Here is a 14,533-nt window from a genome sequence, read left to right as displayed (position 1 = left end):
CCAGGATGTCAGAATAAGCCACCTGTTGTTTTGAAATCTATTTGGAAATAAAAGGCTGCTTCAGTAGACATGAAATAACTATTTCGGGATACTTCCAGTATCCCAAAATAGCTCCACAGTGTAGACGTACCGTACCCTAAGTGAAGCAGTAAGCTGCAGACTGAATGGCTGTAGGCCTACTGATGGGAAATATAAAGGGTGTGTGACAAAACTGTTCCCCATTCTGGCATTTCGGGTGCAGAAGACAGGGCCTGCAGGAGACCTTAAAATACCTTACCACTAAAGGCTTCTATATAAAAATTCCCTAAGGTCACAGACTCCCTGACCTTGAGTGGTACGCTGCCACCACCCAAATGCAAAAACTCCTTGGAGCCACAAAGAAGCACTTGGGAACTTCTCTCTGTGGGGTAACTTTTAATCATCCCTTAGGAGAGAGTTTGGAAACAAAGTGTAATCTTTTAATAGGGTGAGGGTTTAAAGCAGCACAGAGAAGTCCCACAAACCAAGAAAACCTGACTGCATCTAATTATAAACATTCCCTGTTCTACTTACATCTCTGTTATTCCAAAATGTAGGTTTTCTTTTCTTAGACATGATATTGCTGGAAAATCTGTGCCTTATCACTGCTTAGTCCATTTCTATCCCAGCTCCTGTTCTGGCTCCCTCATAAAGAAAACTGAAACAGGCAACATTTATTTCATTTAAAAAATCTTTCACTCTCTTTCCATTGGCACTCCTGGCTCCCTGCCAGCACTTCCTGGTTATCCGTTGTTCTGGGTTTAACCCTTTGTTACTGAATATTGGGATGGTTAGAAAAAAGTAGTACCCTGCCTATCCATCACAGGGTAGCTGCCTGGGGCCCAGCAATTCAGAGGGCCCAGGGCTCCTAGCTGTTGCCACCGCTGTTGCAGCAGTGGCTGGAACCCTGGATCCTTTACATCACTGCCGGAACACTGTGCCCTGAGCAGCATGCTCTGGATGGTGCTGAGGTGGGGAGCACCGAGGGCTGGCTCCCCTGGCCCCACCCTTCTACCTGAGGCCCCACCTCTTTTGCCCAAGGACCACCCCCTTCCTGGAGTGCAGAGGCAGCCCTCCCCCACCTTGCCCAGCGGCCTGGCATGTCTGTTGGCCCCCTGGATAACTGGCAGTTCTTAATTCTGATGTGCTGTGTGGTCCGAGCAAGTCATGCTAGCCTTTCAGTGTCTGTCTCCATGCAGGAACTAACACATCACTCCATCATAGAGGGGTAGAGAGGATGAATATATGTGCAATATTTTCAAACTAATAAAGCACTAGATGGTGGTATGATCAATTACACTCTAAAAACGTTTGTGAGGGAAGGCAGAGTGGTACAGTGGAGGGCAAATGAGGCTGGAAATCAGGAGACTTGGGTTCTTGTTCTGGACCTGCTGGGCGACCTCAGGAAACTCACTTTATTTCTCTGTGCCCTATACAGAGGGGGAAATTCTCATTTTAAACCAAGAATATTGAGCTTGGCCTGCCAGTTTGTAAAAGCTGTGCCAATCTCACATGCTCTGTGACATGCACTGCTGACTCTGGCTAAAAGCACAAAGGCAAGCAGGCATAAAAGCTATGTGATACAAATAAAATAACCTATTACAACAGTTTTTTCATATACATATTTTACTCAAGATAGACTCACATATTTCTGTTTGTGCAATATACACTTTATTCTGCATCCACTAAGAGGTAGTCTGTGCTAGTTGAAAAATATGAAAGTACTTTTTAGAAAAATGGGCGATAGAATTACCTCCATGCCATTTATCCTTGCTGATATGATCTCAGATATTGCCTCTTGCAAGGCCTAAAAATTGCTGCCAATACATCATCTGCTAATATGGTCTCAATATATTCTTGACATGGGAGTTATAGTCTTAATATTTATTAATGTCAGCATATAGACAAGAAATATAATTTACATACACATCCTTCCACAGATGAAAAATTCTAGGCTAGATTTGGGGAAAAGAGTAAAGAAAATTACCAAGTTTTCTATTGTCACTCCAAAAAGCTTAAAGGCAAAAGAATCCACAAGTGTTGCCTATGTTTGCCTCATGTTATCTCACGAGTTTTTCAGCCTTGTGCAATGGAAACCATATTTAAGGATAAGTAAATATCCTTAGTCCTCCTTCAGTCCCAGTTAACTCTTTGTTGAAATTTCCGACGGTTATATGAATTATTGGCAATGTTGGTAGTTTCTCTGATGTTGAACGCTGTTCATTAAGATGTGGTTTGAAGACTCCACCTGATTTTTCATGGCCATCAAACAGTCATCAAAAGGAGATCATTCTTGGCCATTGCTGAACCAAAGAACTAGTCTTCCATGTCTACTCCCTTTAGTTAGCCAGTTCTCTAAAACCACTGTATTATACATGCACACAAACTACCAGGAAACTCCAAAATAATTATGCTGAATTATGCCGATTGTATTCAGCTCTCTTTTTAAAAGTTGTTGAGCTAAAAACTGAATCTGTTTTGCATTCTTATAAATATGTTATTCTTTTTGGGGAAAAATGAAGTTGCATTTGTCATTTATTACCAGGTAAATAAGAATATTATATTCCAAATGGAAAACGTTATGCAAATAACTGAAGACATTATTGACAAATTGAATAAAGAAAAGGAAGAGCTGATAGACCTGTGGACAACATGGAGGCTCCATATAAATCAAGGAAAGTCTATCAAACAACAATGTTGCAAATTTAAAGAGCAATTTAAAAAAGTAAGTGAAACACATCTAAAGATGACAGTTTTGACACACATTTTTGCATTATTAATACTGTAGTCTGAAATTACCACGTGTCAGTGCTTCTCTCACCACTTAATTCTGCAGGTGACGCAGAAGAGATCACTCTATGGACTGTTTGCTGTATTAAATTGCTTGATTTTCTATTATTTTTGTTTTGTGCACACCATAAAATCCTGCTGAAGTCAACATTTTGAGAATCACAGCTTTACACAGTGCACAGCATTCTTACAAGCACATTACATTTTTCTATTTGTGTATTTGTTCTGAAAAGAAGAGCATTTAAATTTACCTAGCCAGATAGCACAAATTTATTTCTCTGCCATGCTTGTATTAACTACTTCCAGTAAACCAAATCCTATCTCTGTGAACAAAGTTAAAGTAAATGGGCTGTGCAGTGGTTAATGAGAAAAGGATTTTCTTTGGCCCAGGGGCAGATTGCACATTACATCTGCAGCTACACACGTGGCTGCAGCCCATTATGTGGCCACTATGTTAGTTATTGCTAAGCCACTCTCCAAGCTCTTGCAGAGAAAATTCTATGGGCTACAAAGTGAATCTTTTTTCCAGCCTCCTCTTACCCCAGCTACACTGTGTTTAAAGTCTTCCAGAGCCCCTTCAGAACATCAGAGGATTTGCACCAAAGAGAGATCTATAATTTTAAAGCAAATTTAGGACACACACAAGCTTCCTTTGCATTGCTTTTATTATCAACCATTTTTATAGCTGTAATATCACTCTATGGAATTCTGTTGACAGTACTTCAGTGAATTTTTTACTTTAATTACAAAAATAGCTTTTAAGTCAAATTTAAATGATGTAATGCCAGTGAAAATGTTCTCATATGTTGTGTCACTATTTCTTTTAGACAACCCATAACTTAATTGTTCTTGAAGAGGCACTCAGACCTACTGCAGCAGTTGACCTTGGGAGTAATCTTCAGATTCTTTTAGAACTACAACAAAAAATTAACCAAATGAAACAACAGTTTCAGGTAAGAAAACAGATTGGATTGGAGGAAATCCAAAGTGAAAAAAAAAGTTATTTGCAAATTCCTGATCCTGCAAAGTAACATTTACATTGAGTTCATTGGGACTGTTCACAGGAAAAAGTATTTGTGGGATTAGGTTTTACATTTTATATTCTGTGTAGGGTTGCACCCTGCCTTTTGTCATGTGCAAACTCCTCAGAATGTCTCCTACAATATTGGCTGCACATCAGGAATGATACACAAGGAAAGACTAGCTATACAGAAGAGAATAAAAGCAATTAAAATATATGAGATATACCTATCTCAGAATTGGAAGGGACCCTGCGAGGTCATCCAGTCCAGTCCCCTGCCCTCATAGCAGGACCAAGTACCATCCCTGACAGATTTGCCCCCAGATCCCTAAATTCCCCCCTCCCCCCCAAAGACTGAACTCACAACCCTGAATTTAGCACGCCAATGCTCAAACCACTGAGTCATCCCTCTCTCCGGAAAACCTACTTGAATGCACAAGTGCAAAAAAAAAGACATCTCAGACTCATGCTTAGGATTGCAGAGCTGGTTGGGGAGGAGTGTTTATGTATATGAGCTTCTTATCTCCTCCACATTGCAACTCCTGATCCCAGAAAAGTCTGTCTCCCATTCATGCTCTGCAGACTTACGTCCACCTGTCATGTCTTATAATATGAAAAAGACCTCCTGGTTTCCAAGCACAGCACCGGTTTGCCTCCTCTTAACTACAGATCTCAAGTGACATTCACCTGCGAAGTCTCTAGTGTCCAACGAGTTAATATCAATTTGTACAGGGGAAATTGAAAATGTGGGGAACAAAAAAGTAGATTGTCCACAGCTTGAAATGCAGATCTGGTCCAGACTTCAACTGTAAGAGCTTATGGATCTGAGGTTTTGGTTCAGATCTATTTGTAAAAAGTTCAGGTTCAGCCCCTAACTACAGCATGGGCATTAGTGTGGAATGTGAGGTCTGCGGAAGATAGGTGTCCCTGGGGCAGAGAGTCAGTATTTTGTTGATAGACAGAGGTTGCGTGATCAGATAAGAAAGGGCTGGTAATTGCCTGTAAAACAGGAATTCCCTCTGTAGGGTGTGCAGGGTTTTGAAGAGAAAAAGCAGGGACTTGGGGCTTGTCTACTCTAGCAAATTGCAGTGCTGTAACTTCCTTGCTTAGGGGTGTGAAGAAACACTAATTACAGCACTGTAGAGCCAGTGTGGACCATGCTAATGCTACTCCCCCCCTTGAGAAGACAATGGCATTTATTTTTTTCCTAAAATAATTTCCTAATCCCTAATTTACATTTGATGAAATAATACAAGAAAATTAATTCCTGCAAAACTTGGACTATTGTGTTTATTTGCTAGCAACTAACTGCTGAGGTTGAATACACAGTAAAATTATCAGAATTGCTGAGCCTAAAAGGAGTTCCTCTTAAAGAAAATTCTGAGAAAATAAGTGAGCTTACTCATCTTCTTCAGAAGATAAAAGAAAGGATGACAGAATATGATGAAATCGTCAACAAGTCAGTCAAATTCCATTATGTCAAAGAACAAGTAAGCATAATAATATTTATCCTTAAAATATACATGTTTTTTCCTGTTGCAATTAATTTCTTTTTGTTTCTGGTACCACCTATCGTCTTTGTTTTGCCCCAAAATTAAAAACATCTACCCACCTGTGGAACTGAACTCATACTGTGGATCTGAAATCTTCTGAAATCTGGTGAGCTCAAACTCTAGATCAAAATCACAGATTCTGTGCTTAGGGCCTCTCCCTACCCATTATTATGTTAACATCTGATGGTGAAGAAGGGAATAGTATAACTTTCTTTAACAAATTATTTCAATCATATTCCAGCTGGAATGTCTCATAAAATCAGGAGAACTGGAGATTCCTGAAAGAAGCAAGATTCCTGATGATGCACTCCAAGCTAAAGTGCATCTTGCTAATACTCAGGAGAAACATGCACATATCAGACATCTATATAACCTGGCTCTTACTCTAGGCAAGGCCAGCCTTTCTGCAGTGCAGCATCCTGTAAGTAATATTAGGAAATTTAGCATTCCATATGATAGCCTGAAACATTAGCACTATCGTACTGATGTGTAGATATGCATACAACACATTAATGCCCCGGGGAAAAAACTAAAGCAAAATGGTTAAACATTTTCATGCTTACATTTTAAAAATCCATTTTAATGTAATGAATCTGATCCATCTGCAGATTTTTTGTTTGCATCAACCTAAAAGAAATCTTCAACAACGGAGTTCACTTTTTCGTGGTCCCGCTAACTTTATGAATCATTTTGGTACAGAGAAAATAAGTTTAGTTATTCAGAAATCTTAGTCTTTTAGTTTGGGGTTTTTATTTGTTTGTTAATTATCAGTTATATAAATACAGTCAACGTTGTGGGGAGGGGAATCTGCTTTCCTGCTCCCCAATGTTCCATGTGCAGGTCATGTCCTGTAGCTTGACAACTGATAAAGTATATAAGTTTTAGACTCCTATTTTGTAAGGTAGTTTTGCATCCATATTCTTTTATTTTCTTGCAGGATTCTAGTTTTCCTCTAGAGGTGAATTTTCCTAGTGAAATGGATAATGTTTTAGGAAAGCATTATTCCTTCCAGGCAAGATTCTCATTTGCCCCATATATTGTGGAGGGGAGAAAAGGAGGTACAAGGTGTACACGGGAGGCAGAGAACAGAGTCTAAGGGCCACTAATTCTCCTAAACAGAGGAGAGTGGAGTAGCCAGAACCTGGGCTCTGTTTCCATACCCCAGAATATGCCAGGCAGCAGATGCGGGGAGGTAAGGTAACAGTAGCAGGTGCCAATAGAAGATTATTTCCTGCTGGATTAAGGGAAACATCAGGGCAGGAAGTGCAACTCTGAACCACAGTTCCAGTTCTAGACTGTTCCTAGGGTGGTGCAGACACGTTCCCTCTTTCTATATGCTACGAACCATGCCTTAATCTTACTCTTAATGGTTAATGATATTCTCACATGGATAAATATCCTTTCTCTGAAATAACATTATTTTTAATTGACTAAGTGTAAGATAAAGCAGAAATATTTTCCCTATTTTAAACCATAAGCAATGTCATATGAGTTAGACATTTGTATCTATATTGTGTAGGCAGCAAATCCAGCTCATCATCATTTCATTGTTTGCTTTCTCTCTCTCTTATTTTGTAAAGAACTGCTTTAATGTTTCTGTAAAGACTCTACAGCAGGAGCTTGCTACACTTGAGTGTAACAGCATTAACTGGAGAACCAAAGCAGATAAGTATGAGGAGGAACTGTCACACAACTTCCAGTACTGCACAACTAGAGAAGAGATAAACGAGGTCTGGTGAAAAGAACAGATTAAATTACTAATATGCGTGTTATTATATGTGGTACTGCTTAGATGTTCCCCACAAACAATAGAGCTGATTTTCATCTTACCAATAGCAAAAATCTATGGCCTGTGTTTAAAATGCAACCCTGTGTTCAAGTCTACATGAAGATACCATGCTGACATTAATGCAAATACAGCAGCTGCAGTTTGTCAGGTTCAGATGTTCAGCACAATTCTTTTCCAGATCTGGTTCAGTTCAGTTATTTGCGTTTATAAATATCTCAAAAGGAAAGCCTCAAACAAATGCAGTATTTCTGTATCATGTAGCTGTACTGTTGATCCTCATGTTAAAAAGAATTATGAGTATTACAATTAGAGGTTTAAATGTGACCCGTAAAAGATTTTTTTAAAATGATTTTTACAAGACCAGAAGGCATTCGTTAAAACCCCCCCACACTTAGTAATTTTGTACTTTAAGAAATATCAGAATGTCAATTCTGATATTCCCTGAGTCTTAGGGGAAATGTGGGGACCTTGGCTATTTTGTTTTAACACCTTAAATGGCAACCGTGTTGAGATTTTAATAGGACATAATTTCTGCCCATGATTCAGTAGGCACTGAAGTTTAACCAAAACATAAAAAGGGAGGAAAATGTTAATCAGTCTGACTAGCCCCTTTTCCTATCAATTGATCTATTTGCAGTCTTTATCTCTTGTACTATCCGAATATCATTATTTTGCCAGTAACCACAGTATCTTCCAAGGTTGACACATTTTGTTTTTTAATGTAAAAAGCAAATTTAATTTTTTTTACTTTTATTTTTAACAAAAATCTTTTGAGCTTTCTTTATATGCTACAAAGAAATTAAAAGGTCTCAAGATCAATTTATCTTTCCCTGGCAGGTCACTGTTAACCATGTAACAAAATAAATGTAAGGTTCACAGTTCCAAAAGGGCTATATTACAACTAACTCTTTTAAAATAACACACAAGCTATTTTGAAAACTTTCATGCTCTCTCTGTACTGGGCACCCTACTTAGATTCTAAGCTGTTTGTGGTGGGGGCCCTTCTCGTTGTTATATTTGTACAGCCCCTAGCACAATATGGCCCTGTTCCATGATTAAGTGGTCTCAACACTATGGTAATACAAATACTACTACTACTAACAATAAACTATTACTAGGGGGGCATGCTCCCTGCTTGCTATGCTCACCAACCCCCCTGTTGGCCAGGGAGGGACCAGGCCCAAGGCCACCTGTCCCCAGCTTTTCCCCTTCTCTTCCTCCTCCATCCCCATTGCCAGGGAGGGGCCGAGCTGAGGCTGCACTGGGCCCGGGTCTTCCCCCGGCTATCAGAAGGGGTCGGGCCGAATTCGCGCCAGTCCTGGCTTTCACCCGTTGATGCTGGGAGGGGTCAGGCCAAATCCATGCCAGGCTCTTCCCTCGTACGCAGGAGGGGCTGGGCCAAGGTTCTTCCCCTCTCCCTGCTGCCGGGAGGATCTGAAGGTACCCTAGTCCTGGCTCAACCAGCTCCAGCTCTTGCCCCCCTCCCCCAGGCACCAGGAGGAGCTGAGCCAAGGCTACGCTGGGCGTGGTTCATCTCCCAGCTGCCGGGAAGGTCTGGCTTTCCCCCTGGCCATCAGGAGGGGCCGGGCTCAAGCCATGACAGGCTCAGCTCCCCCCCCCCCAGCTACTGGGAAGGGCAGGGGAGGCCTAGGCTATGGGCCCTGGGAAAGACCAGGATGGGAGTGAGCAGGGCTTGTTCCTCTGGACGCAGAGCGATATGATAACATCACTCTGTCATTCCACAGGAAAAAATTCTTTATATGTATAGAGAGAGATTGCATAAATCAGTTATAACAACAAAAGTGAATAAAAGCTTGATGGACTGAAAGGATTTTTTAACTGAAAATGAATTAAAGGGGAAAAAGAGTATGCATACTAATGATGGTGTAGAAAAGATCAATGGGACACTCATATTTACCCTGTTCTCAGCAATCAGGAACATGGTACTATTTAAAACCAATGAAATAGCTCTTTGACACAACATGTTATGGAGGTCAAGAAGGTTAGGATTTAAAAATGGGTTAGCCACTTAATGGAGATGAGCGCATACACAGTTCTTTGGGTAACTATTAGAGGAAAAAAATCAAAATTAGGAAGAAATTTACCCTGTACATAGGCTAGTCCATAATTGTACATTTCTCATAAAGACTGGTTAAAATTTTTCATTCATCTGATTTTCAACAGAAAATTGGGGGGTTGATTAAACAGGATTTTCTTTAAATTTAAAATATCTACTTTTCAGGGGAAATTTCAATGCTGTCATTGAATAACAGAATGTACCTACAGAATGTACCTATTTTGATTCTGAAATAACACTGTGGTGTCTCATAATATTTGTAGTTTGAGCACCTCATGTTCTCAGTCTCTTCTATGGGGCAGGCACCCCACCTGGACTTCACCCCCCATAATACACTGCAGCTGCCAGGATGGACCACCTTTTTCCCTAAGGCAGGGTATGAAAACTTTTTTGGGCCAGGGGCCACTGACAAAGAAAAATCAGTCGGGGCCACACACAAGTGAGAAGCAATGTCACAAGCCCTGACTGAGAAGGAGAAAGTCACTCTCCATATTCTCCTTGCACACCAGAGCCTACGGGGGCCCAGGCAAGTAGGTTTTGTGTGCTCCAGACCTGTGGAGGCCAGATCCAGGCAAGCTGGGGGCCACATTTGGCTCCCAGGCCTGAATTTCCCCATCCCTGCCCAAAAGGATGAGGGGTGGGAGGGTAGGGAGAGATAATTTGGTACATCGTGGGGGATGTAGTCTGACCAGGGAGCCCATCCTAGAGAGGAGAATGGGTGCTTGAAGCATCACAGCAGCATTCCATGAACAAAATATATATTTCAAGTTTAAGCCAAAATATTTCCGGAGATTATCTGCAAGGTGAAAAAATACATTTACCAACCAGCTCTCCATCCAAAACCAGCCACGATGAGAAACGGGATTTTGGACTAGATGGAGCTCTGGTCTCACTGATACGTTCCTAGTATTCTGCAGTGATCGCAGTAATAGCAGAACGGATGTATCTACCTGCTAAGTAAAGCAATATTTCTATGTACTTACTCTTTGCATTACCCAGAGAGAGTACGAGCAAGATGGAAATTACTTCTATGTCTTTCTGTCCCCAAAACCTAAATGAAATCAATGTCAGCTGCTTTGCTAAATATAGTCATCCCATTAGGTTCTCAAACATAATGGAAATCCTCTGTAAAAATAATTACATGGTATATTTTTAAATTAAGTTATAAAAGATATAAAAGTAGCAGAGAACATTAACCCACTGAGTGGGTTAATGTTTATCACCTAATGGCCTAACTGAATGTTGTATTTAGTATAACTGAAATAATGCTAAATAGCCCCTTTGATGTTTTTGTCTTTAATTAGTTTCCATTTCCGTTATTACTTAGTACTGATGATGTTTCCTGAACAAACACTTAGGTAGTTGTACTTGAATAGTAATCCCTTGTCACTTTTTTCATTAAGCATCTAAAACTAAAGCTACCTAGATACCCAGTAAATTGATGGCACTGAATTAGTTCAAGAAGATAAAATTTATGAATTTGTGCTTACAAGTTTTAAAATAATGCAATTAATTATTTTAAATATTTATTAAACATCAGTAATAAGTCTGATATTATTTGTAACAACAAGTAGACATGTATCAAATAGTTCCATTGTCATCTATCACATATGAGTCGGTATACATTTCGCTTCACATGTCAGGAAGCATAGTGCCTGTCAAACAATACACAATCTAGTTATTTGCAGTTTACCAATTGGCAACACCAAATTTCAAATGTAAATTTAAAACCATTTGTGATCAACAGTTTTAAGACCCTACTACAAACACTTATGCATACATTTAAGTTTAGTGTAATTATGTATGTAAAGCCCATGCTGTAAATATTTTAAGGATCAAGGACTTATTGGTTATCTTATGGTGCAGTATTCAGATCAGAAGTAACGTTTGTTTGTTTTAGACTCGGGTCTACGAGTAAAGGTTTGAAGCTCCTTAAAATGCAAGAAAACAAATTTGTGTTCAGATGTGTAAAATCAAATGGGCAACATTCTTGCAGACAAAGAAATTTCTATTTTTTGTTACTTTTAAAAAAACTGCAAAATCAAAACCCAAAACTCATGCCCTGTAAGCATTTGTAATATCCAAAGTAGGTGCCACTTGCATATGTGGGCTACCTGCATTACTGCTCCATGCACAGGACATAAGTACAGCCCCTACAGGGATATTGCTCTTCTTTCTACACAGGTGGCAGAGAAAGGATACAGGTGAAGCTTTGCCTTATTTCCCATCCCCACCCTTCTGCTCTACCCAAGTGTATCTGCCAGTATATTTGAGCCAGTCCAGAGGGGGAAGTAAGTTGTGCTAGGTATTGGCTTCCCTAAAGAAAAGGGATCCAGGATCTGAATTGTGACTCACTGATGTGCTTCTAGGACAGTGCAGCTATGTGCAACCCTTACTTAGCTTTGTGGTAACTCCATGGTCTAACCTTCTGTTAAGCTAATGGACGTGAAATTAAAAATGACTTAATTCTTTTTAAAATTGATCTTCTTTGCAACAAAAAATCTTTTTCAACTGAGAATAATATTGCAAACCACCTTGTGGTTATTCTGAATGCTAATGTACTTTAAACTATGCCTCAGCTTTTCCCAAACCCCCATTTTGTTATAATTTATAGGGAGGTATACTTTTATGTTTGTGGCTCAATCCTACAAGTTGCTGAGCATTCCCAAAGGCACCAAGCACGCTCATGAATTCATGATATAGACGGGAGTTGAAAGTTTCTCAACACCTTGCCTACTTGACAAGATCCTGACTCTAAACTCATAACCAATGATAAATGGAAGGGCAACTTTTTCCTGTCCCTGCCTTCTAACCATCTTTGCTTCTGTTCTTTTATCTTTGTCCCTTTGAAAATCTCTTTTCAGCTACCTTACCCTTTTGCCTATTTTGATACTCAGACTGCAGGAGGTTATATGTGGGAGTGAAAGGGAGAGGGAAGTGCCTCCTGAAGAATCTTGGCTATGAATGAAAAATGTTTTTCATAAACTTTGCAGTTTACAAATGCATTTTAAAAGCAGCTTTTTGCTCTGCCTATAGCATTTGTTTTGTACTTGTGTTGTAAGTCTAAGCAAGAGGTAGCAGCCATCCCCCTCTTCCACCATCATTCTCCACATGAGACCCAGGACACTATAATTAGGAACATCTGCGTGAATAAGGATGAAGTAATGATGAAGTTCCATTAAACCAGTAGTCTTAATTCGTTTAGGTATTTTGCAGTAAAACCATTTAGCAATTTAACTTTGCATTTTTGCAGTAAATGGGTGAAGAACCAATATAAGGTTAGAGTTCTCTGCTGCTGAAGATTCAGACCTGTGTACTGCCCTCAGTGATCACACACAGTTGCTGATGTCAGTAGTTGTAATTTGCATGTGTTGATGGGAGGCAACGTATGGTCCTGAGTTTGAGCTGGTTTCCACTGTGGCTGAGAGAGAAGAGTGACAGCAGCTGCTGACCTTTGACTCATGAACTGTCAGAAACAAGGAGATCTTGTTTCACATACTCATAGTGCTATGAAGAGAGCCTCTGTCTTTATAAATGATTATTATGGGCATAAACTATGAAAGTAAACCCAAAATAAACTCTTGCTTAGTGATATGTCAGTCCTGGGTCTTCCTCCAAATTAGATTTAAAATTAAGATTCTGTATTTTGAAGACAAACTGTTAGTCCATATATCTGCCTTTATTAACATGGTGCTTTATGATAGATTTATTATTCTTTGTAATTAGGAGGGATGAATAGCTTAACTAATTGGAGATCACACTTCATGATAGAATTCCCTTCCTTTCTCTCAGACTGCGTCAGTGCCATCTGTCTGTGCATTGCTGGTATCATGTGCTAGCAGAGAGTGTTATCCTCCTAGATTAAATGAAAATGAAAAATATGTCCATTGGTGGATTAACATTAGTAAGTAATAATAATAATAATGGATGAGTAGCTACAAAACAAGCATTCATTACTCTTTGGATTTTGAATATATGTCTGTCTGACTCTGAAATACACAAAAACTCAAACATTAAATTGGGAGCCTGATCCTGAGCCCACTCATATAACACACGTGAATTAAGTTACTCTCCAGGATAAGTGTTTTTAGGAACAGATCAAGCCCTAGATCATTAAGACAGGTACATTAATTTTATACATCTACTCTAGATCATTTGGTATAGATAAAAATATTTTTAAAATGTTTTATTCCATATAGCCATAGTGTACAAGACCTTATAAAAAGCAGAAATCTTTAATATGTGAAGGTACATGAAATTTGGGGTGAGAGAATCCCTCACTTCAAAAAAAAATTAAATTCTTTTAGTCCTTCCATTTTTATTTTTTTATTAATTATACATTGTTAGAATTTTTTATTTCAAAATTAAATTTTAGCAATGTCTCGTAAAAGGTATAATAAATAAGTTTTAAGCAGCTCTATTAAAATTATAATTGTATATCATAAAAAGAAATGGTTTCCTCATGTCTGTTGCAATCTATCCCTTAAAAGCATTTTTTCCCCTAAAATGTTTGTTTAGTAAATATTCAGAAAGACATATTAGCATAAATAAATCTGAGATTATATTACATGCAAGGAAAAATAACTAAATTAATAAAAAATAGTGGAATTCAACAAAACTTTCAATGTGTTAATCTTATTAAATATATAGGGTAAGTTGTTATAAAGAGGGCATGACTAATTCAAACAAACAAAATATGCTTTAGAACAGATCGAGCATTTTAAAATGAACCGAAAGCAATACTGAAAACAAAGTAAAAATAAATATTTAAATAAATCCATAACAGACATAGATATTTAGATGTCATGGTAATGAGCACTATTTACCAATTAAATAGTTAGCATAATACACTGTCCATGATTTTGTGCCTATTTCAATCATTAATAAAAATAATTGTTTTTGATTTAGCCAAAAGTGAAATTTGCTGGGTTTTCTCACTGAAACAAACAAACAAACAAAGTGTTTTGGGTAGTATAAAACATTTTGTTAGGATTCAAATTAATTTTATTTTATTTTTGTTTTCATTTTGTTTTGTTTTCCAGGAAAGTTTTATCCTTCTAAAAACAAATCTAGCTACATTTCAAAATGAAATATTGTTTTGAAACAAAGTCAAAATGTGTCATTTAGAAAATGTTGGAACAAAGCATTTCAATTATTTAATTTTTCCCTCTGATTTGTATTTGGCTACAGTTATTCGCAGAATTCTCAGATTGTTCTGGTCACCCTGAAACTGAATGTTTATGGCAAATAAACTCTGGGGCTGAAATAGTTCACCAAATCTCTAA

The 14,533-nt window shown here is 38.5% G+C and overlaps 1 protein-coding gene across 1 annotated transcript in view; it reads left to right on the top strand.

Moving 5' to 3' along the window:
- Positions 1–14,533, top strand: part of CCDC141 (coiled-coil domain containing 141) — a 164,080-nt gene that overhangs the window by 104,139 nt on the left and 45,408 nt on the right. The window contains 5 exon segments of the mRNA XM_089779783.1: positions 2,564–2,743; positions 3,636–3,761; positions 5,131–5,319; positions 5,624–5,803; positions 6,963–7,112. Coding sequence (XP_089635909.1) covers positions 2,564–2,743; positions 3,636–3,761; positions 5,131–5,319; positions 5,624–5,803; positions 6,963–7,112 — 825 coding nt within the window.

This window comes from Pelodiscus sinensis, chromosome 7 (assembly GCF_052426305.1).
Source record: "Pelodiscus sinensis isolate ZL-2025 chromosome 7, ASM5242630v1, whole genome shotgun sequence".
In the NCBI taxonomy this organism is placed as follows: Eukaryota; Metazoa; Chordata; order Testudines; family Trionychidae; genus Pelodiscus; species Pelodiscus sinensis.
Note: the sequence above shows the minus strand (reverse complement) of the source record. Positions and strands in the feature narration are given on the sequence as shown.